This window comes from Phragmites australis, chromosome 15, assembly GCF_958298935.1.
Source record: "Phragmites australis chromosome 15, lpPhrAust1.1, whole genome shotgun sequence".
NCBI lineage: Eukaryota > Viridiplantae > Streptophyta > Magnoliopsida > Poales > Poaceae > Phragmites > Phragmites australis.
The window spans coordinates 2,847,256-2,871,039 of record NC_084935.1 but is presented as its reverse complement, the minus strand read 5'-3'; the positions used below and the strand labels follow the sequence as shown (position 1 = coordinate 2,871,039).

Genomic DNA, 23,784 nt, shown 5'->3' with positions numbered 1-23,784 from the left:
CCACGGTCGATCAAGACCGCGATTTTGGTTGCTCTGACTTCATCCTATTTTTTATTTAATTTTTTTGTGAAAAGTGATTATTTAGAAAAATGATTATGTGATTGAAAATGATCCTCTAGAATAAATTATATAGATGAAGTGATTCTATATAGGAATTGAATCAGCAAAAGCTGTTTTTCAGCTTCTCAGTTTCTAGTTTATTTCAGAGAATTACTCTCACAGATTTTACTCAGTAAACTAAAAACTACTGTTTGGTAGCGCCCTCTAATTCCAACCGAGAAGTTGATCTGAAAGCTCTGCCAAATAAATCTTAAGTCAAAGCAAAACAACTAACTCACAATCGACACGGTAGAGAATCTGCTGTTAATTAATTACTGTTGTGATTATACTGTTCCTATGGTATTGTAGCTACCAATCTTATCTATCCATTTGATATGAAATGGCTCGCAATATTTTTAGTATTTAGGCATGTTTGTTTCAGTTTTGAATTGTGATTTCTAATTTTTACCATCTGAAGCTGAAACAAATAGATAGTTTTTTTTTATAGCTTTTTATAATATATTTGTTGGATTGTGATAATTTGATAAGCTATTTTCTCTTAATTTTTCATAGATTGTGAAAATGCATTTTACTAAATTATTTAAAAAGTTTTTTAAATCTACAATTTAAAAAGTTTTTTCACAATTCAATTTTTTATCACCCATAATCCCCTTAGTCACTGTAATGTCAATTTCTTTGTAAAGCTAGAGGATCTCAATTCGTAGCTCACCTCATCGGTTCTGACACACGCTTCTCACTAACCACGACAGGTCAGGTCAAACACAGCACAGCACCTCACCGCACTGCACCTCTGGAAATCCCAGTGACATCCTCAGATCCTCTCCCCACTGGAACACGTGGAGTTGCGCTCAAGCGTACCGTACCCCGACGTACCGCGCTTTTCCGCATCCGAGGACCGCCTCCGCTTGCTTCAGCCGTTCAGCGCCCTCCTATATATGGCCATCGGCTCAGCCTGCCACCTCGGGTAGTTAGCTAGCTCATCTCAGACTTGAATGATCCTCACTGTACTCTAATCTCTAGGCTTCAAGTGGCCGCTTTCCAGCAGAGTCAAACAAGAACGCAAGAATCAGCAATCACTAGCTGATCCTGCGGAGAGAAGAATTAAGCAAGGTGAGTGAGTTTTGCTGTTCTTTGCAGTAGTCCTTTTTCCGGCGCTTTAATTGTTTGCTGGAAATTTTGCAAGGACTTCCTACGTGGTTCTCCCTCCCTTGATTTTCCAAGAAGATGTGTGTGTTTCTTTGCAAGATTGGTGACTGAGCAATGGTGGAATTTTGCTTGTTCTGTTCTTCTCGCAGGTGGAAGGTGCCAGTTACTCTGCGTCGTGATGGGTGGGCTCTTCTCTTGTCCTGTGGAGGATGAAACTGCGGCGGAAGGTGGCCTTCCGGCGCCGGCAACGGGGTACGGCAATGCCGGGGAGCCGACGGTCCTGAAGGCGTCGCTGGGTTCCGGCAAGCTCTGGATCGAGGGTTCGCTGAGCTTCAAGCGGGAGCAGCAGAGCCCGAGCGCGCTCCTGCAGGTCGAGACCAAGGTCTCCATCACGTCGCCGCGCGCCAACGCCGCCGAGGCGCCCGTGCCGATGCCGAGGGAGCTCTCGTGGATGAGGTTCGCTAACGCGGCGGCGAGCGCGAGCCCGCCGGAGAGCCCGAAGCACGAGTCGGCGGCGGTGACGGTGCAGAAGGTGTACAAGAGCTTCCGAACGCGCCGCCGGCTCGCCGACTGCGCCGTGCTCGTCGAGCAGAGCTGGTGCGTACGCCGCGGCTGACCCCCACCTACCTACACAGACTTGTTCTTCCGCGCTCGTCCTCGCCAAACGCTAATCCGTACGCCTCGACGTGATTCTTGCAGGTGGAAGCTGCTGGATTTCGCGCTGCTCAAGCGCAGCTCCGTCTCATTCTTTGACATCGAGAAGCAGGAGTCCGCGGTGTCCAAGTGGTCAAGGGCAAGAACCAGAGCCGCCAAGGTACGGCATCATCTCACACCTGCCAACTTTTTTCGTCGCATCACATCAGCTCTAGTACAATGTGAGATTGGTCGATTGGACTAATGGCGTTTGCGAATTATGCCCAATTCAGGTCGGAAAGGGGTTGTCTAAGGACGAGAAAGCCCAGAAACTCGCATTGCAGCATTGGCTCGAAGCTGTGAGTATTTTTGTGTTCTGCTGAAGATACTGTACGATCTGAAGTCAGGTTTTTTATGTGAATCATGTGCTAATGTGAAGTGCTGGAATTCTTATGAGCAGATTGACCCGCGCCACCGGTATGGTCATAATCTTCACTACTACTATGACTGCTGGCTGCAGTGCGAAAGCAAAGAGCCCTTCTTCTACTGGTCAGTGTCATTATCTGACCATGACCTTTGTAGCTTCTGAAGTTTTCATAACTGATGAACTTTGACTTTTTTTGTTTCCTTATTCAGGCTTGATATTGGAGAAGGCAAGGAAATCAATCTTGAAGACCGATGCCCGCGGTCGAAGCTTCTGAGCCAGTGCATCAAGTATCTCGGTCCGGTAAGCCTTCATAAACAATCTAAATGGGTTATCTGGAGCTGCTGTGGTAAACATTCAGGAAATGATGAACCAAACTGTTATTTTGCAGAAGGAAAGAGAGGATTACGAGGTTGTAATTGAGGATGGCAAGATCATGTACAGGAACAGCAGGCAAATCCTCGACACATCGGGCGGACCCAGAGACGCAAAGTGGATCTTTGTTCTAAGCACATCCAAGAATTTGTATGTTGGGCAGGTAATTTCCATCTACCTTGGTACAGCCAACACCACAAAATAGTTTCTTGTGCACTGGTTCATCGCTTCATCGTGTAACATTGTCCATGATTCTCTACTGCAGAAGAAGAAGGGCACATTTCAGCATTCCAGCTTCCTCGCCGGAGGGGCTACATCTGCTGCCGGTCGACTTGTTGTTGAAGATGGAATTCTGAAGGTACTTATCTGCTCAGTTTACAGTAACATCTAGTGGTGCTATACTGCTGGTGCAATCTCTTTTATCGCCCAATTCAAACTTTGTCAGACAACATCCTGATACATTCTGATGATCTTTCACAGGCTATTTGGCCTCACAGCGGTCATTACCGCCCAACCGAAGAGAACTTCCAGGAATTCCAGAGCTTCCTCAAAGACAACAATGTTGATCTCACTGACGTCAAGGTCAGCATGCTAACGACCACTGTCTTAGTGCTGTCAATTTTTTTTTTTTTTGCAAGGTTTGCCTTGTTAACACTTGTCGATGTCTATGCTGCAGATGAGCCCGGATGAAGAGGATGAGGAGTTCTGGGGCAGGCTCAAAAGCATCCTTTCCGACCTGCACACCGCCGGTGACAAACCTGAAGACCACGACACGGTTGCTGCTCAAGAAACCGGCCGTTGCCAGGCACCTCAACCCACCGAAGCCACCGCAACTGAAGAGGCCTCAACACATGAGCAAAGCAGCAATACTCCCAGTCCTATTGCGACAATCACAAGGCAAGCTTCAGCCGAAGACGACGCCGAGACGTCGACTGCTAGCGACGGCACCCTAACTGAAGACCATCAGGAGGAGAACGACGACGACCAGTCGGCCGTGCCGAGGGAGAAGATCCTGCAGAGGATCAGCTCGAAGGAGGCCAAGTCGTACCAGCTGGGGAAGCAGGTGTCCTTCAAGTGGACCACGGGCGCCGGGCCGCGGATCGTGTGCGTCAGGGACTACCCGTCGGAGCTCCAGCACCGGGCGCTGGAGCAGGTGCACCTGTCACCGAGCAGCAGCGGCAGGGCGTCGTCGTCCCGGTTCGCCTCGCCGCAGAGGGCAAGCAGCCCGATGGCGAGAGGGTGCTGCGAGCCGTTCACGCCGCCGAGGGAGGCGTTCCGCACGCACCTGCATCAGGGGCTGCTGATCAGGTGATCGGGAGTTCAGCATACGATGAATGGAGAGAGTTTTTCTTGATCTTTTTGGTGGGATTGTGCATACAAGAAAGAACAAAGGGAGAGTACAAAATGCTTCCCGTGTAGAACTTGTAGAGTGATATAATACGTGATCAATACAAATTCTTTCATTCTTCGTACCTGTACTCACTGATGAAAATAATGCAATGATCAATACACATTTTCTTGTCAAATGAAATATACCATATTCTCAAACCTTTCTTGAGTCCTCTTTTGGATCGATAGCGTTTGCAGAGGAATCACTGGCACTTAAGTGAGAGAATGTAAAGCATCTCTCATTATTCAGACATGTGTGGATACATATTGTTCTCATCGACTCAATTAAATTTTGAAAAGTTCGAACTGTTGGGACCTCTTTTAAAGAGAGAGCACCCTCCAAAAAATAAGCGTATTTATTGTGGCGTAGACATGGTATCTATTATACTATTATTTAAGAAGAACAAAATTATTGTTGAAGATTTATTCCTAACAACGTATCCAGAATTAGACTAGGCACATTCGAGATCAAGGATCAAACACAAAATAAGACATACGATGTAGATAGGTTCGAACATCCAGCTAGAATAATATCATATGTCTTATATGAAGGTTGATGTATTTGTATTCTCTCGAGTACAAGCAAAGTGGCTAGACCTATTACAAGGAGTAGATCAGATCTAAACTAAACTTGAGTTGAAGTCGTCGAGTATCTCCTATAATCTTGATGCTTGCGTCGAGTTGAATTGTGTTAAACTGCTCTAGGTCATCGAAGCTATAGGGTTTGTAGAAGTTGAAGTTCTAGTTCTCATGGTCCTCCTTTCAAGGGCCTAGGCCCCGCCTTATATAGGCCCTGACACGACCCTAAATGCTGGTGTGATCGATGAAGAGTTCTCTGTCTTGTAGATCAAGCTAAGGTAGTCGAATCCAGCTTGGATACTAGTTGTGCTTGAGTCGATTAACCCGATCGAGACCTTCCTAGTATAGGCTTTCGTGATCTTCGAGTATATCGGGTCCCAATACATCACATATAAGGATCATCGTACGCATTCATTGTTTGTCTGTGGCTACATTACATATGACAATATGCACCGAATGTACCCTATTCGTACAAAATCTACAACAAGTTACAATGGTACGTGGTACTCTATCGCTAAATGAAGCATGCCTTATGGAAAGACAGATTGCCGGGTGTAAGACAACATCTACTAGGTGGGTGGAAAAGATGAAGACTTCTCATCCAGATATTATCAGCAGATCTCTTGAAAGTTGCATCCATGAGGGTATAACTTGTTGCATACGTACCCTTGTACTAGTCCACATGCCAATGGCTCCGGCACAGCTGGTAGGCCACACACGCATTGCGGAGGAACCTACATGTTACCGCGTGTAGTGAGGTACTTATCCCACCACTCTTCGTTGAGCTTCTGTAGCCTATTCTTTAGCCGTTCAACATCCGTGTGCCTCATTGCCTCAGCCTCATCGTAGCCGTAGTTGATGTTCGCGTAATCTTCTTCGTTTGCGTACCATTCGTACTTACACCTAGGCTTGTCATATTTTTGGAGGGAAGCATGTGAATTAGATGAAATTCGTAGCACAGTACGATGTCGTGCAAACTTACCCCACATCGGTACCAAGCAACTGTGGCAAGCGGGAACATTTTCTGGCGTGCTATTTTGCCGCAGTTGCACCATGGCATACGTGCCTCGTGCGCTTCTATTTGTAGCTCGATCCCCCTCTTCTTCTGCTCTGGGTCTTCAATTCTCTTTCGCTTTTCTTCCTCACGCTTAAGTATATCAAGGATGTCGCGTCATAGCTCGTAAGCTCTCTAACTATTAAGCACTTCCAGTGGTCAATCCACTTCTCCTGAATGCGTGCACCTGTCACGAATAATTAGACACCAAACACTTGACATCGTACTCCCTTTTGCTTGACTTCACAATCTTGAACTGCCTCCGAAAAGACAGCGACCAGTATTTCACTGCATTCATAACAACCTTCTTACTAGGGTACATAGCACTATAGGACACATCGTTATCATGATATTCTCATGGTGTTCAATGACCCTCACTGACTACTAGCTGTGAAAATTTTTAATTCCTCCACTCTGTAAGAACAGAAGCACTTTCCTCCTTGCCGAAGGAATCCTCATTAGCAATAGCTTCCTCGAGCTCCTGATCCTCCCTCTCCATCTATTCAATTATGCTAGAGATGTGCTCCCCTCATCGGCCACACCTCTTGGTTGCATCGTCTGCACATCCCCAACGTCCTTCTCATCCCACACTGTTATCTTGTCTGCTTCATCCACCACCGTCTGACTTGTTCTTGTTAATGCTTCCCCGACGTTTATCTCTGTTGGATCCTTCTGGTACGCCTTAGCTATCAGCACAAGAGGGAGGCAATGTTCACATGCTATATCGAAACATCCGAAAATATGTCCAGCATTAATACCAGAACCCTATACTTTTGATTATCGAAACTCTTACAAAATTACCAGAACCGATGATCATCTAACAATATGTTTAGTTCATTACAATCAATATTGCTCCAAAGCAAACTAACCAATTTAAACTAATTAAACCCCCTATAACTAAATCACTATTTTGTAAAGTCTACGTAATCAAAACTCCCGTGCTCTAAATACAACTATACATCTTATGGCTATCCTATTATGTTCAAATAGAGCTTTACAATAAACTACAAAAGACAGGAAAGCCTCATTTTCTAATTACCGTGCTAAACTCTAGGTCTCATCTAATGTAACTACAATTATGTCGCTAAACATTAGATCTAGTAGTATTTTAATTACTAATAAAAACAAAAGTCTAGAAAAATTTACCGAAGCTGAGATCTAAGATATCCGCAGATCAAAAACAGTAGGACTTCGTCACGCTACCATCCTCTCCTCTCCTCCCCTCCCCTCTCTTTCTTTTTTTCTGAAATAAAATAGTAATTTTTGCTGAATTTCAACCCTTTTATAAGGGCTAACCTAGGGGGCCTGAGCGGGTGAGGGCTAACCGCCCCCTTAGAGGGTGGTAAGGGAGGGGGCTAACCGCCTTCTGAAAGGGCGGTACACCTCCAGCGTATCCTTATCGTCCTCTCAGAAGGCGGTAAGGTCTAATTGCTTCATGAGAGGACAGTAAGGGTCAGGTGGCGCATGTCGTGCCACCGTGGTACTCTTATCGTCCTTTGAAAGCGTGGCACTCTTATCATCGTCTAAAAGTGTTGCATCCTTTTCAGATAGCGGTAGGCGTCTATTCCTACAAATATTTTTAACCGAGGTATATTTTTATTAATAGTTATGCTAGAAAATATATATAAAAAAGGTTGCAAGATGCACTTGTGGATAGCAAACGCAACCCGCTTCCCTGTCTTCGCGCTCGGCACGAGCAAGGCAGCAGTCACGGGCTCGTGGCCTCAGAAAGTTGGGCCAGGGTGGAAACGAGCTGAGCCAGCTCGCACGAGCTTACCAGTGAGTTAGGCTCCGTTCAATGAGTAGAATTATGTACAAAAGCAATTTAGCTTGGGCTTGTTATTAGCTCGAGTCAGCTCAGATAGGCTCATGAGCCCATTTGCCACCCCCTCCATCGCTACTCTCCTACCACCGCCTCTATTACATGTGGTCCGATCGTGGTGCCTCCGCCCAGTCACCACTCACTTGCCACCCCTTAGCCGGCGCCCTCGGTTATCGCCTCTATTATCACGATGTCGCCGCTACAGTGAAGAGGGGAGGTGCGTTGTCACCGAGGTCCATACGCTGCTCGAGTTCGTTCAATCCTGCGCATGCAGACGCCTGTCACCGTTGTGGCCCCAAGCTCAGCTAGCAGAACAAGCCATCGAGCTAATAAGGCTCTGTTTGTTTCAGCTTCGGATTCTGGCTTTCAGCTTTTATAATCCGAAGCTGAAACAAACAGGCAGCTTTTGGTTATAGCTTTTTAAAATCTGCTAGTTGGATTGTGAGAATCTGAGAAGCTGGTTTTCCTCAGCTTTTGATAGATTGTGAAAGTCCATTTTACTAAACTGTCTATTAATTTTTTTTGAATCTACAGTCTAAAAGCTTTTCATAATCCAGCTTTTCACAATCCAGCTTTTATAAACTGCTTTTCAGAATCTCTAGCTGAAACAAACAGACCCTAAAGCGGCTCGAGCTTGTCTCGTTTGGCCACCAAGACGAGTTGAATCAGAATCGAGCCCGAGGTGGCTCGTGAGTCAGCTGGAAAAAGCTGCCGGCCTGCTGATTCGACGCCGGCCTGTGACGACCGAGGCCGGCCGTGGAGCTCACTCACTGGCTCACGTAGATCTTTCCATTTTCTTGGATCACGGGGTGGTGACTCTGGTGACTCGCTGGCACTGGTCCAAAAGCAATCCTTGTACCTCCATCTGTCGGCAAGCCATGGATCACCTCTCGCACACGATAGGATAGATTGTGCTTGATCGGAGCACACGATAGGATAGATCACCTCGATAAAGCATGCAAAAGCGGACATCAAAAGCTAGCACAATCTGTCTACTTTTACTTGCCAGTTAAGAACTCAAGATACCAGGTGTCCGAGTAAAGATGATAGATAGGAAGAGTGAAAAGAGAGAGAGGGAACCAAATTGCTGTGCCAAGCCTGGGAAAAATATTTGGCAATATCAAATTTCAAGGGAGAAAAACCGAGCAGAGGAACAGCTGAGGGAACAGAACCTCGCCAAATTCTGGCAACAAACAAAATGAAAGGTCTGAATTTTGGTAAGGTTACGTAATTTTGTCAGGAACACTTTAATGAACAGGACGTGCTTCAAGCAAACACCGTCTGAAAAAACACACCTTTCAAGTGATTAGCGGGGCCTCAAATCCACTAATAAAGCCATCAAATTGTGCCCCATAAAAAGGTAAAGAAAAAAAACTTTATTCTTTTCCATCCATCAGGTGTTGGAAAGCAAGCCTTCACCCTCACAAGTTATGCCACGTACAACATTCAGAAATCATTCCGTTAGACCAGAGGAACACCAAGCAAAGGGATTAATTAGTCTATATATAATGGGAAATTTAGGTTTTTGCCATTACATTAATGACAGTTTTGATATTTGCTATCATTTTTCTAATATTTAGAATTATGTCATATATTTCAAAACTTGTTAAACTGATGCCATTAGTTGGACCGAACTAGTAGCAATGATTTAAAAAGTTTTTTCAAACTAGTGGTTTGAACCGAATAATTACAAAAGCGATAACAAAAACTGAAACGGTAATTGAAGCATAGCAAGACCCTAAAGTTTTCATATATAATCCACTAAAAACAAGTGACCGAAGATATTGTTGGTGTCTAATTATCTACTAGGTGTAAGGTTAATCAAAAGACGGTCGATAGTTACAAAAACTATGTTTATGTATGCATGCATGCATCAATCCTCCACCATGACAGCGGACAATCATATAAACTTTGCAGCTTTTTTCTGAAAACATGAGGGCACTACATTGCTTAAATGTGATCATGTGACCCATTAATTACATGTTGGCGAGAGGACGCTATGTAATTTTTTCTCTCCAGATACATAGTTGGACGTAGGACCCAGGTCACATGCTCTGCAAGTCTGCAACCATGTACCACTAGCTAAGTGGCTATACATTATAATAAAAACATAAATACTAGGTATATTAACATTAAATATAAATTAAAGTTATAGGAACATAAATACTTCAGTAGTTTAATTTTAGATGGGATTAAAAAGAGTAGAAGATTATTGAGTAATTTTCTTCCTAATTTCTTTAATTATTTATATTAGTAAAATAAGTTTTATATTTGTTGTCGATAACGAGATTAGAAGACTGGATGATAATAATGTATGATAAAAATAAATAAATTATTTAAATTTTAAATATTTTTATAGATAGAAGGAGAATAAAGGAACAAATAATATAAGAGTAATTTGTGTTTTACATAGAAAGATAGGATAGATAATATCAGTTGTAGACCAACTCTACGGACCAATCCGTCGCCCCGCCCTCGCCAGATCTGATCGGATTGGTCCCGCCAACGTCCACAACGGGGGCAGGGTGTCGCCGCCGTCGAGACACCGCAGCCACGCGACGTCGCTGCCCACGCCCGGCCTCCATCCATGGAAGTGCCGATGGCTTGCACATGGGGGCCCACAAACCGCCTGCAAATTGACGAGCTCGGCGCATCACGGGCGCGTAGCGGGCTGTTGTGCCTTGGGAAGCGCATTCAGCCGGGCGTGTCTGCACTCTGCAAGCGTCGGATGCTCTCTCTCTCCGACTCTCACTCTCACCTCTTTTCTCAACCTTCCACGTAGGATTTTGCTGAGTTGTCTTGGCTATAAGTCAAGTGACGTGACCTCGTTGGACTTGCTCTAAGCAAACTGTTGTAAGTAGAAATAATAGAAAGTAGAATATAGAGATTAAGAGAATGATTGTGTGTATTTATAGAGGGTGTGTATAATAAGTGATATCAGTCGTCTAGAAAAGAATTTCGATTTTATTTAATATGGAGGAAAGAAAAATATGACAAAGAAGATGTCGTCTATTAATTAACGGATGGTACAAAACATCAGACATTCGTTCTTATAGACAATATTTCTCTCATTGTATGGATGTCGTATGTTATTTTTAGCCTTAATTTTTTATGCGTCATTTAGATTACTTCCAGTCAACCTACATAATAGTTTGTCTATTATATTATCTATATGTGACATAAAATCGTATTACAGACAACATTCGTATATACCACTACACATGCCCTGATGAATAGTATTTACATTATATAGTACGTGAATAGTCATGTTTGTGATTGTTGGGATTAATAATTGTTAATCAATTACTCTCTAGTTGATCACATGACTAACACCCAAAGGATCTCTATTCGTTACACTCCCGTGATCAATTATTCGTAATGTAAACTTTTGGTTGAAAACTTCTTCAACACCATGTGGGAAAAATGGGAAGAAAAAAAAATTGATATGTTGATATGCTATTAGAACTACTTTAAAACCTAGTAGAAAAATGATATGTCATATATTAGTTATTGCTTCATTGTAAACTCATATGAGAAACCTAGATAGGAAAAACTCATTGTTGTGCTTAGAGAACGATAATCATGATTTATGGATCATATTAAAATCTCTGGAAAACCATTTGAGAAAATAGGAGGAATAAGATAGATATTGCCTCATTAAAAATCTTATATGAGAAATCGTATAAAAAAACTCATAAAGGAAAAGAGTACAATATAATATAAATAATTTATTATTCGGGGATCAATTCCCCCAGAACCTTAGGGCGTGTTCGGATGGGCGCAGCCGTGCGTGCATGCAGCCGCGCGTGCAGCCACAGCCGTATACGACGAGGGAGCAGCGCGTTTGGATGGGTGCAGCGACGGAGCGCGCTGCAGCCGTGGGTGCAGCGAATACGCGCGCGTGCTGCATGTCGGGAGCAGGCCGAATCGGCCGTAGGTGCCGTCCTGGCCGGCAGGATGCAGCCTGGCCGACACGGGGCCCACTTGTTAGCGACAACGAATCCCCACATGCAGTCTGAGATTCAACCTACCAAACACAAACTCAAAATCTACCTGCATCCGCTCATCCAACCAACCAAACATACTTCTTTTCCAGAATACGGATCCCCTCAGCCTGCTTCCACTCATCCAGGATATACGATGCAGCTCTGCAAAACCTCATGCGGACAACCAAACACACCCTTACAAATCTCATAGTAGTTGCACATCAATTTCGTGAATACATTTTTAGAATCCAGAAGTTGGTAAAGACTTAGTAAATAAATCAACGAGATTATTACATGATTTAGTTTGCAAGATTTGTATCTCCCCACTATTTTACAATTCATGAGGATTGAACGATTTATGAGCAATATGTTTGGTTATATTATTCTTTTTGTAACATGTTTGCATTTGAGCGATATATGAAGAATTATCTTCATATATAATGATTGATGATTTAATGGAACTAATACCACATGATTATTGTATGTGGTTTATCATTCTAGGAAGCCAATATGTTTGATTATATTGTTCTTTATGTAACATGTTTGTATTTGAGCGATGCATGTAGAATTATCTTCATAGATAATGATTGGTGATTCAATGGAAACAATACCACATGATTATTGTATGTGGTTTATCGTTATGCGAAGCCACACGTATTCACGTGATGCTTTATATAATGTAATTATTTTAGAATGATTTGTGGATGAAGCCACTGGAGTATGTTTTGAAGACTTCCGTGAAATGATTGTTCCACAGTGTAAGAACACTAAGTTTGTCTGTGATCTGGCATTGTGAAGATCTGATAAGTACCAAGCGTCAGTGTATCTAATCATATTCATATCTTGTTTTTTTTTTTATAGAAAAGACCAAGATCTATGGTTCCTTGGAGATATCGAAATATATTTTTGACTCTCACCCAATGACGTTTAGTTGGAGCAGCGCTATGTCCATCTAGTAAGTTTATTGCAAATGCGATATCAGGCTTAGTGCAATTTGCAAGATACATAAGCACTCCAATGACACTGAGATAAGGAACATGGGGTCTCAGTATCTGTTATTCTTCATCTCGTGGTCTAAATGGATCTTTCTCCATATCATGAGATTGAACAACCATGTGAGTCCTGCATGGATATGATTTATCCATATTGAATTTCTCCAATATTTTCTGCATATATGTGGCTTAGTGTACTAGAATACCTTAAGGAAGATGCTCAAGTTGTATACCCAAGTAAAATTTGATTTTACCCAAATCCTTCATTTCAATTTTGTTTTTAGATGATTGCATGCTTCATCTATATCTGACGTATTTCCAATGATATTCATATCATCGACATATACAGAGATTATGCAATATCCTGTTGAGGACTGCTTTATGAAAACATATGGGCAATCATCATTTTTGGAGTACCCTTTTGTAGAAAAACTCTTTCAATCGATTGTATCACTTTTTTCTCGACTGCTTTAAGCCATATAGTGACTTTTTAAATTTTACACAATACATGTTGTGGTTTGCATTTAGATTCAGATTTGGATTCCATCGAGAACCTTCATTTATATGTCTAAATCAAGTGATCTATATAGATATGTAGTCACTACATCCATCAACTGCATAGATAGATGATTTTGAACTGCCAATAAAATTAGATATCAGAATGTGATTCCATTTATTACCGGAGAATATGTCTCATTGAAATCAATGTCGGGTCTCTACATGAACCCTTGTGCTACAAGCCTCGCTTTATATCTCACCACATCGTTATTTTCATTTCGTTTGCGGATGAAAATCCACTTATATCCCATAGGAAAGATGTTATGAGGAGTAGGTATTACTTATATGAATACTTTCCTTTTGGAGAACGAGCGCAATTCTGTCTGGATTGCATCATTCCATTATGCCCAATTCGAGCGCTTGCGGCACTCTACCATGGTCTTGGGATCTGGATCATTGTGAAGGTCGTTTGCAATCTTTGAGGAGAATTAAGTTTCGACAATTGTAGTCTTTCGGTCAAATGATTCTCCAGAATCAATATAATTGATGGAAATTTTATCTACCCTTTCTGACCCATCATGATTTCTCATTACGATAGAGTTAGGGTATTCTGATGTCACAACATCAATATTTGCATGAACGGATGAGTTGGGATGTGGATGTTGATCATCCACTTGAAATATAGTATTTGTAGGCCTTGGGTGTTATTCAACTTTACATTGATTTACATTTATTATTTTGAAGGAGGGATTCCTCTGTTTCTGCGGTAGTTTGTAGGAATTTTTGTCCTTTTTGACTGTACTCCCTCCCCCCTCTTACTTTAATTTAGAAGTTGAGTGGTTTTGTTTGGTACCTTCATTCTTTCTGGCATATTTCTAGCAAGAATGTAGGATTTGGTGACACATTTATTGTCAGTAAATGCATTTGGCGGGTTATTTATAATATATTACAAATTTATGATTATCTGAACTTAAAGTTCATATTCTTGAATATGTGGATCTAATGAGGAAATATCTAAGGTATTCAAATCGATTTCCTAGTATTCTTTCTGGTACTTGAAATCTCCCATAATGCCGAGAAACGCTTCTCATCAAATATACAGTCAGCGTACCAGGCTGTAAATAGTCCCTTGTGAAGGGCTCAAGGTATTTTATGATCAACGGATAGTTATACCCCACGTAGATCCTCAATTTCTTGTGTGAGCTACGTTGTGATGGTGAGATTGGTACATATACAGCGCAACCAAACTTTCACAGATGGGAAATGCTAGGAAAATTTTCACGTACTAACTGTATCGGGGAAGCTGTGTGATATGCAGTTGGTCGCAATTGAATTAAGTCAGCAACGTGTAAGGCTGCATGACCTCAACATGAAATTGGTATGTTGTAATTATGTAATAATGGTCGTATGATGAGCTTGACTCTCTTGATGAGAGATTAGGCCAAACCATTTTAAGTATGGATATATGATACTGAATGCTAGACTTGAATTCCTAGGGTCATATAGTAATCATTGAAAGCACGTGAGGTGAATTCAGTAGCATTGTCCATTCGAATGGATTGTATCCTATGTTCAGGATAATATGCTCATAATTTAATAATTTAAGCAATTATTTTGGCAAATACATGGTTTCGTGTGGACAAAAGGCACACATGTGACCATCATGTAGATGCGTCAATGAGAATCATGAAATACCTAATTGGTCCCAATAATAGTTGGATTCGATCACATATATTGCCTTAAATACGTTCAAAGAGTTTGAGTGGTTCAACTCCAACTTTAAGATAAGAGGGCCTTAAAAACAATTTTTCTGTAGCACATGCAGTGCATACAAAGTTCAAAGATTACGATAATTTGGTAGTATTCATGTCATGACTAATTGAATTGTTAATAATTTTTCGTATCATTCCAACGCTGGGATGACCAAGGTGATCATGCCATATTTGAAATATGTCTATATTTTAAAAAATTACCTTGTACGCAATATGTGGTATATGTTTGATATATGTATAGTACAATCTTGAAGACAAAGAGATTTTTTTCTAGTATTTGTTTAGCATATCTGTAATTTTTGGTAATAAGGAGATGTTCCTCTTTGTTGTCATCATGAGTTTCGATATGGAAACTATTTTAACGGATATCTCAATAATTTAGTAGGGTACAAATTGAATCAGGATATAATATTGTATCATCGATTGTAATTTGAGTACCCATATGGAGAGTGATTAGGGTGCGACCAGAGCCAACAATCATATCATCGCATCCAACGATTGTCATAATATTTTCTTTACTCTTTTTAAGAGTTTAAAAATATTTAGTTTCCATAAGTATAGAGTTAGTGGTACAGCTATCTACTAAGCATATTTCTTCTTCTATCGAATTGTCCCACGTAGACATCTATATATAGAAATGGAGGATTTAAAGTGAAATTCTTCATATATATATAAAATATATATAACTTTATTGAACATCAATGTGTTGATACAATATTGAAATATAAAATATAGTATAAGATGATAATAACTTATTAAAATACTATGTAGGATATAGATATAATAATATCTAATTAATTGAGAGACTAATTGAGGTCTCCAAACAAGTCATTGGAAGTAAATTTCACGATCATGTTGTCGGTGCTCCTAAGGTCCTCTAGCTGCTATAGATTTAACTTTGCTATTTTTGGAAATGTCATTCCCTTGTTGGGCCATGCAACTTCTGCTTTTTGTTGCGCTTCTTGTTGCCTTTGAAGTTATTGGGGTGGCGTTTGTTGCCGTTGAACTTTGTGGTATTCTAAATTTAGAATTAACTTCAATTAAAGGAGCAGTGCTTGTTGGGCGCTGGTGATGATTCTTAAAAAGAAGTAATCATGGTTTTCAGCCTGAAGTAAAATGTGAGTTAACTCAAAATAGTGATGTTAATTCTTAGCACGGTATTTTTATTGCAACACCCTATGGGCAGGAAGCATTATAGATAATTTTTTTTTCATTTTTCTCCGTATTTGTAGGAGCTTTGTCACAAAATAGCAACTTAGAGCAGATCTTGTGAACATCATGGTTGTATTCTCATCCATCAAGTATTTAGATTTTAAATCTAGATGAGGATGGTATCTTATGAAGTATAGAGACTCATACTTGATTTGATCTAGAAGTGACGGATCTCCTTCTTGAGGAGGATAAATTGTCCTTATTAGTTCACGGAATGATAGACTTATCTTCATGTCCATTGCCCAAGTTAGATAGTTTCAGCCATCTAACTCGACGTTGGATATTTTATCCAACAAAAATAACCAATGATCGAGTGAATTTACACTTCGGTTAAATTGAAGAATCATGATAATGTTGTAAATAATGCAAAATTATGTAGAGTCAAGTTGAGACTTGAAGTACATAGTGTAGATGTCAAATTATGTAGCTAACATGTTGAAGATAATCATCAAATATGGTGCAGATCTCGTAGTAGTAAGAGTCATAATCTGATACTATATTCCTATTACCTTATGTTATACTAAGTAGGTTATTGGAAAGAACATATTGAAGGTAATCATTAAGTCAATGTAATAAAATATAGACCTCACAGTAATGATGGATAATTTGCAAATATGCAGTAAATGCCATAGATCCATTACCTTATGTTTCTCAAATATTAAATTGATGTAATCACTTAAAATTCTGCATTGAATTGAGCGCTTTGTGTTTATATGAAGCAATTTTGGGTTTAAATATAAAAGTGAGTGCAGAATAATCACAATTGCAACATGAAAGTAAATTGCAAGTATTAATAAGAACAAAAATAAATAGATACTCCATCTGGTTGCAAATATACGCCATTTTAGCCTTCTCAACTACTCTAAATATAAGTTATTCTCGAACTTCTATGCATTTTTTTTCTCTTTTGTTCCCGTCTTGCCCTTATTTAATAAATGCTACCGCTCTCACAAATGAATGAATTATCTTTTCCAATGCAGAATAAATGAAGGGCAACAAGGTCATTTGATCTACTTTCTTAATCCTTGTGCATAAGTCCAAAACGACTTACATTTGCAATCGGAGAGAGTAGATATGTTATTGGGAATGAGAAAATGCATACACATAGAACATTGTGCAAATTTAGGACTCATATGGTCTCGAAGTGCATATTTATAAAAGTACATAAACTAGTACAATTATAAATAATTATAGGGGTTATAATAGAAATAATACACATAATACTATTTATATAGGCCATTTATTGGGACCCAAGGGCCTAAATGGAAATAGTGAGCCACTAAATTTTTTATACAAACATGTAAATATGCGGAAAGTCAAGGGCTTTATGCAAAATGGTCGAAGGCCTGCTGCATTATGGCCTGGCCGAGTGGGCTAAGCCAACCTAGGTTGCGATCCATGCGGCCTTCTCGACCCACTCGACCCAGGCAGGCTAGGCGTCGTATAAAAGGCAAGAGCGATGCAGCTAAGGTTTGGAAACCCTAACCATCACCAGCCACCGCCTGTCGTGAGGCACCGACACAGCCCTCCCATGCAAGCTGCCGCACGCCTACGTGCCTTCGCCTCCGGTGCTCTTCTCCGGATTCAGAAGGAGGAGGAGCCCGGCCTCCTCTGTGGAGGAGGTCCAAGGTCGGAGTCTCGGGCGACGGTCGGCCATTGTCATACCATCGCCGTTGTCGTTTAGCGGAGATGGCAGAGTGATGGAGTCATCAGATTCAATGATGGAGGGGCCGTTGTTGCCTCGTCAATGGTGGGATCTATCGGTGTTGCCGCACTTTTGTGGCTTGCTCAGTGAAGAAAGGGCCGCTCATCAATGGGTTGCCAAGGTGCCGAAGGTGAAGCTGGGCGGTGGTGGCATTGTGGTGGCATCGACTGGAGTGGATGCGCCACTCGCGACCGTGAAGGAGGCTAACACAATAGCGCTGACGTCGGGGAAGAGGCCGATATGGGGGCCAAATTCGGCGTTAATGTCCATGGTTGGGCGGTTGATGTAGAATGGGCTTCGCCTGCCCTGCCTCATCTTGAAGATCCAACTCCGACGATGGGCCTTGGAGGATGTCGTGTTCGATGGTGGAGGCATGGGGACCCCACGGAGGATGATGTCAAGGATGGGAGGTTGTGCATTGCTCCAATTGATGTGTTAATGTCGAGGCTGACAATGCGCGATGGGATGGCCGTCCCGGTCGGAGGAGTGGCTATGCGGGTCCTCTCTGACGAGTTACTGCTTGCCTCTGAGGCGATAGGCGCCGGTGCCCTCGGGTGGCGGAAACCACTGTGGTGGTTGTGGTGTCTACGGTCACAGTAGAAGCGAAGTCGACGACAATCGTGACGACTGAAGGGTGAATGTTGGCCTTGACAACTATAGAATCGGCAGTGAACCCTCTGTGAAGCAATATGATCGATAACGTGTTGTAAGTGGAAATAAAAAGTAAAATAGAAAGATTAAGAGAATGATTGTCGGTATTGGTAACACAAACGAGTGCGAGACAGCATTGACTGATGGACGTGGCGTGATCGTCTGACCCGGAGCCCGACCCAGATCTGTCCGGGAGCTAGCCGTTGTACCGCATGGGCTTTTTCGTCACTTGCTGCTGCCCGCGTACCCAGATTCTGTAGTCAAAGTTCTCGTGGGCCCGCCCCATGGGGGTAAAATCGTAAGTAAACTACTGCGCTCCCGTTGTTGTGTGCACACCGCTATCCAACGCGGGAGTTGCGTAATCTCGCTGGCGTGTGGGTCCAGTATTCGTTCGCAACGCGCGTGCCGTGTAGCATTTTCGCAAATGCCCATTTCCTCACAGTCACACCTCTCTTTGGCTAAAAAAAAAAAAAGAGTCACAGCTCACTACTCACTCACTCCTCCCTCTCTTCCTCGGCTGCTACTAACCCTACCGGCCGGCGGCGGCGGCGCATCCACCGGGCGGTGGCAGTGCACGACGGGAGGCGGCGCATCGCCAGGAGGCAGCGCGTCACGGGCACGACGGGTGGCGGGCACAACGGCGCCGACAACCGAGCAATCCACTGCCAGCCTCATCCTTCTACCTAACAAGAAGAACGGCAGCCGCCAGCCTCTTCCACCGAAGCGCGGCAGGCAGCCAGAGCCGGTCGCGCTCCGCTCGCCGACGCGTCGAGTGTCATTGGATTGGTATGGAGTGGTGATCCATCCCAACTTACGGTTGTTTTCTTTCGTTGGTAAGGAACCCAAGCTTGCTTGGATCAATTTTTTCTTTCTTTCTAAGACATGTTTGTTCTAGAAGATAGATCTCTTACCTGCTTCTGTGAGCAATCAAATCCATCCCCCCTCCACCAAAAAAAAAAAAAAAAAAAAAAATCTTCCTTTGAGTCTGTCTTCCTTGCTTTCTTAAGTGAAGTGCTAACCTAACGCTACATTGCTGATGCAGGTGTGTAGGTTGCTGAGAAATAAACATGCCAGCAGGCGAAATCCTACGAGCAGAGCTATCATCTAGGACACCGCCTTTCGGTCTGAGGCTATGGGTTGTGATTGGCATTAGTATTTGGGTGGTAATATTGTTTATACTTGCTTTCATGTGCTTCTGGTCCATATATCGGAGGAAGCCAACGAAATCTTTTGATAAGATCCCAGTATCTCAAATTCCGGATGTCTCCAAGGAGATTGCAGTAGATGAAGTGCGTGAGCATGCTATTGTTGAAAACTTCCGTATGCAAGAAAGCCATTCCCTGACAGTGCAGGAGAAAAATTACGAAAAAGATTCAGGGAAAATGCTGGCACACTTGGTTAGGAGCAAATCGAGTGATGCTGATAATTTGAGCCAATGCAGCTCAGCGTACCAATGTGAAAGGGCTGGGAGTTCATATTCTGGCGATGAAGGCAGCTCAGGCAATGCTATGAGGCAGTATTCTCAATATGCAACTGTCACTGCATCTCCTTTGGTTGGACTTCCCGAGTTTTCGCATCTGGGTTGGGGTCATTGGTTTACTCTGAGGGATTTGGAGCATTCAACCAATCGGTTTTCTAAGGAGAATATCATTGGAGAGGGTGGATATGGAGTAGTTTACCGTGGTCGACTCATAAATGGGACTGATGTTGCAATAAAAAAGCTTCTTAATAACATGTAAGAAGCTATTGTGTTTATTTTTGACCTTAAAGAACAGCTTCCATTTAGGATTTAAAATATTAGTCTGCCCTCTTTGATGGGCTCAGCATGTTGATAGTGTTTGAAATGTCACTGTAGGGGGCAGGCAGAAAAGGAGTTCAGGGTTGAAGTTGAGGCTATTGGTCACGTCAGGCATAAGAATCTTGTCCGCCTTCTAGGTTATTGTGTTGAAGGAATCCACAGGTGAAGCTATTTTCCAATCAAATGCACTGACTGATGGCTAGCTTTTGTCTCTGCTATCACATTTATTTACTAGCATAGGATGACTACTGATTTATATCTAATTACACTCTAGGTTCACGATAAATCCTCAAGATTATACCCTTTAAAAAATTAACACTTGATTAAACTTTGAGAACACACCTGCCAAAGTAAATTCATTCAACTATGCAGTTTCAGATCTTGAAACTTTTTAGTTCTTATCCATCAGTTCATAACCGTTATTATGAATACTCCTTCGTGTACATCAATTTGTTATGTATAGCTATTATAGTTTGAGTTGGCATGGTATCAATTGAAATCGTTTTACTTGACGGAAACAATGTCGGAAATGACTCATATTAATGTCTTTTGTCCCATTCTTTCATTTGATATATCAGTGCCTCCCAATTGTGGCATTCAGAAGCCCTGTAGGTCTAGTGGTCTAGCCTTGGCCTCGAAGTAAGGGATTACATCCATAAAATTATGCGTGGCAAAGTGTGGTAGCCAACCAAACAGTCCCTTAATCAGAAATCAAGCAGCCACCATTCACGAAGCTGTTAACACCAACATTTATAGCTCTAGAAACTAGCATGCACCAAATTCTTGCAGTATTGGTGTTATGTGCGGTATTACTTATCAAAGGAGACGCCTCAAAAGGAATTAAATCAATACCTTTTCGGATTAGTTAAGATTGGTCAGAAATGAAGTCAGGATGTAGTAGTTTTGGAGTCGGTTTTGCTATACATAGAAGTATTTGAGTCGGTTTGTTCTAGATAGATGGATTGGAGTCGGTTTGGAATAGGTTTCATAACCTTCTATAATTAGTATTCTCCAACCCCTATATATATAGAGGGCTGGCAGTCTGTATGAGGCAATCAATTATCAATACAAATCTATTCCTCATCTATATTTTCTCTATACCTCATCCCTCCTCTTCCAGCTGAAATACTAGAGATATTACAATTGGTGCCTTATATAATGCTATGTGTAACTGTGTGTAATGTGTAACCAATGCTGCTTAAATAACCGTGAAGGTTGGTAGTTGCTCCAGAAATGTTCTTAAAATGAAGGTGTTCAGATTATCTAATTACCAAATAAATAGGTTTTCTAAATAAACGGTGTCTCCTTCAAGCATCTTTTCCTGTTTGTAGCTTGATCAGCCAGAAGGTTGACCGTACTCATGTTACATGTTTTTACAAGTAAAATTGTGGTATTCTAATTGCCATGCTTTTATCTAAAATTGCCAACTTCAAGGGACACTTTTTTCTATCAATCTTATATGACTAAAGAAATGAATAAAGTCGTTGCACCTTCTAGCATTTTATGTTTTTGCACCTTTAAAAAAATGCCATTCACTCATTCCATAGAACACTCATTTTATTTATGGTATTGATATGGAAATTGTTATTGTAATCAACAGCAGTGTTTTTTTCCCGTTCCAGTTCATGATAAATTAAACATAGTGAAGCCATACTCCTCGGTTTTAGCTTTCTATATTACTACTGGCCCAACCATTTGATATACCTTGGCTATTATAAGTTTTTATGAGAATACTTGATTTTAGTAATATCTGCTTTTGCTTTCTTCATCTAAGATTAAGCCCTTTTTGTCAAACATTTCTAGTGGTGAATGTACATCATGCAGATCTATCTGCAGATACATCATATATTCGTTTGGTTTTGTAATTTATTTCAATCTTCTTCCCATTATATTTTCTTGTCGTAATCCAGGATGCTTGTGTATGAGTATGTGAATAATGGGAACTTAGAGCAGTGGCTTCATGGTGCCATGCGTCAACATGGTGTTCTTACTTGGGAAGCCCGGATGAAAATCATTCTTGGAATCGCTAAGGCGTAAGAAATGAATCATTCATCATTCCGCCTCTTTCTTTTTATGTATATGTTAGCTGGGCAAGACATTTTTGACAACTGAATAATATGCAGGCTTGCTTATTTACATGAAGCCATAGAGCCAAAAGTTGTGCACCGTGATATCAAATCAAGCAATATCCTAATTGATGAAGAATTCAATGGCAAACTTTCTGACTTTGGATTGGCAAAGCTTTTGGGTGCAGGGAAGAGCCATGTCACGACTAGGGTTATGGGAACTTTTGGGTATGTTGTTTGCCTGATATTCTGTTATAGCACTTAGCTTCACTCACTGGAAATGTGTGGCATCCATTTACAGCAGGCAAATTATATGTTGAAAAACTTTGTTCTTCATGTTTCAAAGCAAATAGCTTTATGGGAGCTTGGCGTGGAAATAATAACTCATCTTTTGTTTTGCGACCGTTTCAGGTATGTGGCCCCTGAATATGCCAACACAGGTCTCTTAAATGAGAAGAGCGATGTCTACAGTTTTGGTGTGCTACTATTGGAAGCAGTAACTGGGAGGGACCCAGTTGACTATGGTCGGCCTACTAATGAGGCGAGCATCTTCTATTTCTGGTGTATCATGCATGCTATAGCAGTCCATACTTCTGCCATTTGTTTCACTTATGTCTTGTCTAGTAGCCCTTGTGGCAAGTGTGTTTATTTCCTTTCCTTTTCTTTAAAAGAATTTTTAGTACCTTTCCTGCTCTGAATGTTAACATGGATGTCGTGCAGGTGCATCTGGTGGAGTGGCTCAAGAAGATGGTCGGCACGAGAAGAGCCGAGGAAGTAGTGGACCCTGACATGGAGTTGAAACCAACCTCTCGGGCTCTTAAGCGCGCTCTTCTAGTGGCGCTGCGGTGTGTCGACCCAGATGCTGAGAAGAGACCCACTATGGGCCAGGCTGTTCGGATGCTCGAAGCGGAAGATGTCCCGTCACGGGAGGTTGTACTTCTTCTCCTTCGTTTCCCTGATACCATCACACTGTATCCTGTCACAGTAAGTCTGAATCTTTGTTGGGGTCTTCTGAAGGACCGGAGGAGCCGGAGGGGTCACTCCAGCAACGCGGATACAGAGTCCAAGGCTAGCTCAAGCGAGTTCGAGATAAGCAGTGACCGAAGAGAATCAGGACCGTCCGCGAGGTATCAGTCCTAACTTCTGATGAGAGCAGATCATCGTGGTCAAGAACTCGACGTCGGACCGGCGAGCATTGGAGGAATGGGCGTGGATGGATTGTAGAAATAGGAAAGAACATTGCATTTTGTATTGTAGGTATTATCCTTGGTGGTAGCTAGAACAGAGTCAGATCGATCTGGGAGACGGAGACTTGCTGTAATCTATGTAATCAACCGCCGTGGCGTGCGTTTTCCTTGTGTTGTGGTTCCACGTTCTCCACGGGACACGGATGCACCTCCACTGATGGCCATCACAGTATTGCGTGGTTTCTGAATAGCCCAATAAAGGCCGCGATACTTGGCAAACCTTCAGTGGCATGCGTCACATATTTTACAGTGCCGGACATGGCTGCATTTCGAGAAAGTTTTGCTCGGCACTATCACGAAAACGTACGAGGATATAAACCAGAAATTGCAATCGTCACTAGCACATTGGATTAGACGATGGTCTCTATTTTTTTA

General features: G+C 42.0%; 2 protein-coding genes across 2 annotated transcripts; both read left to right on the top strand.

Moving 5' to 3' along the window:
• Positions 1-1,028: 1,028 nt before the first annotated feature.
• Positions 1,029-4,131, top strand: LOC133891978 (IQ domain-containing protein IQM2-like). Its single transcript, XM_062332705.1, has 10 exons — positions 1,029-1,170; positions 1,356-1,803; positions 1,906-2,020; positions 2,133-2,198; positions 2,300-2,388; positions 2,476-2,566; positions 2,655-2,801; positions 2,904-2,996; positions 3,119-3,220; positions 3,315-4,131. Exons 2-10 carry the CDS (start codon positions 1,385-1,387, stop codon positions 3,948-3,950), a joined length of 1,758 nt encoding a protein of 585 aa, XP_062188689.1. The 5' UTR covers positions 1,029-1,170; positions 1,356-1,384; the 3' UTR covers positions 3,951-4,131.
• A 14,621-nt stretch (positions 4,132-18,752) lies between these two features.
• Positions 18,753-23,634, top strand: LOC133892768 (probable receptor-like protein kinase At2g42960). The gene is made up of 8 exons (XM_062333718.1): positions 18,753-19,131; positions 19,341-20,033; positions 20,154-20,258; positions 22,007-22,129; positions 22,220-22,390; positions 22,574-22,703; positions 22,883-23,092; positions 23,180-23,634. Exons 2-8 carry the CDS (start codon positions 19,366-19,368, stop codon positions 23,300-23,302), a joined length of 1,530 nt encoding a protein of 509 aa, XP_062189702.1. The 5' UTR covers positions 18,753-19,131; positions 19,341-19,365; the 3' UTR covers positions 23,303-23,634.
• Positions 23,635-23,784: the final 150 nt, after the last annotated feature.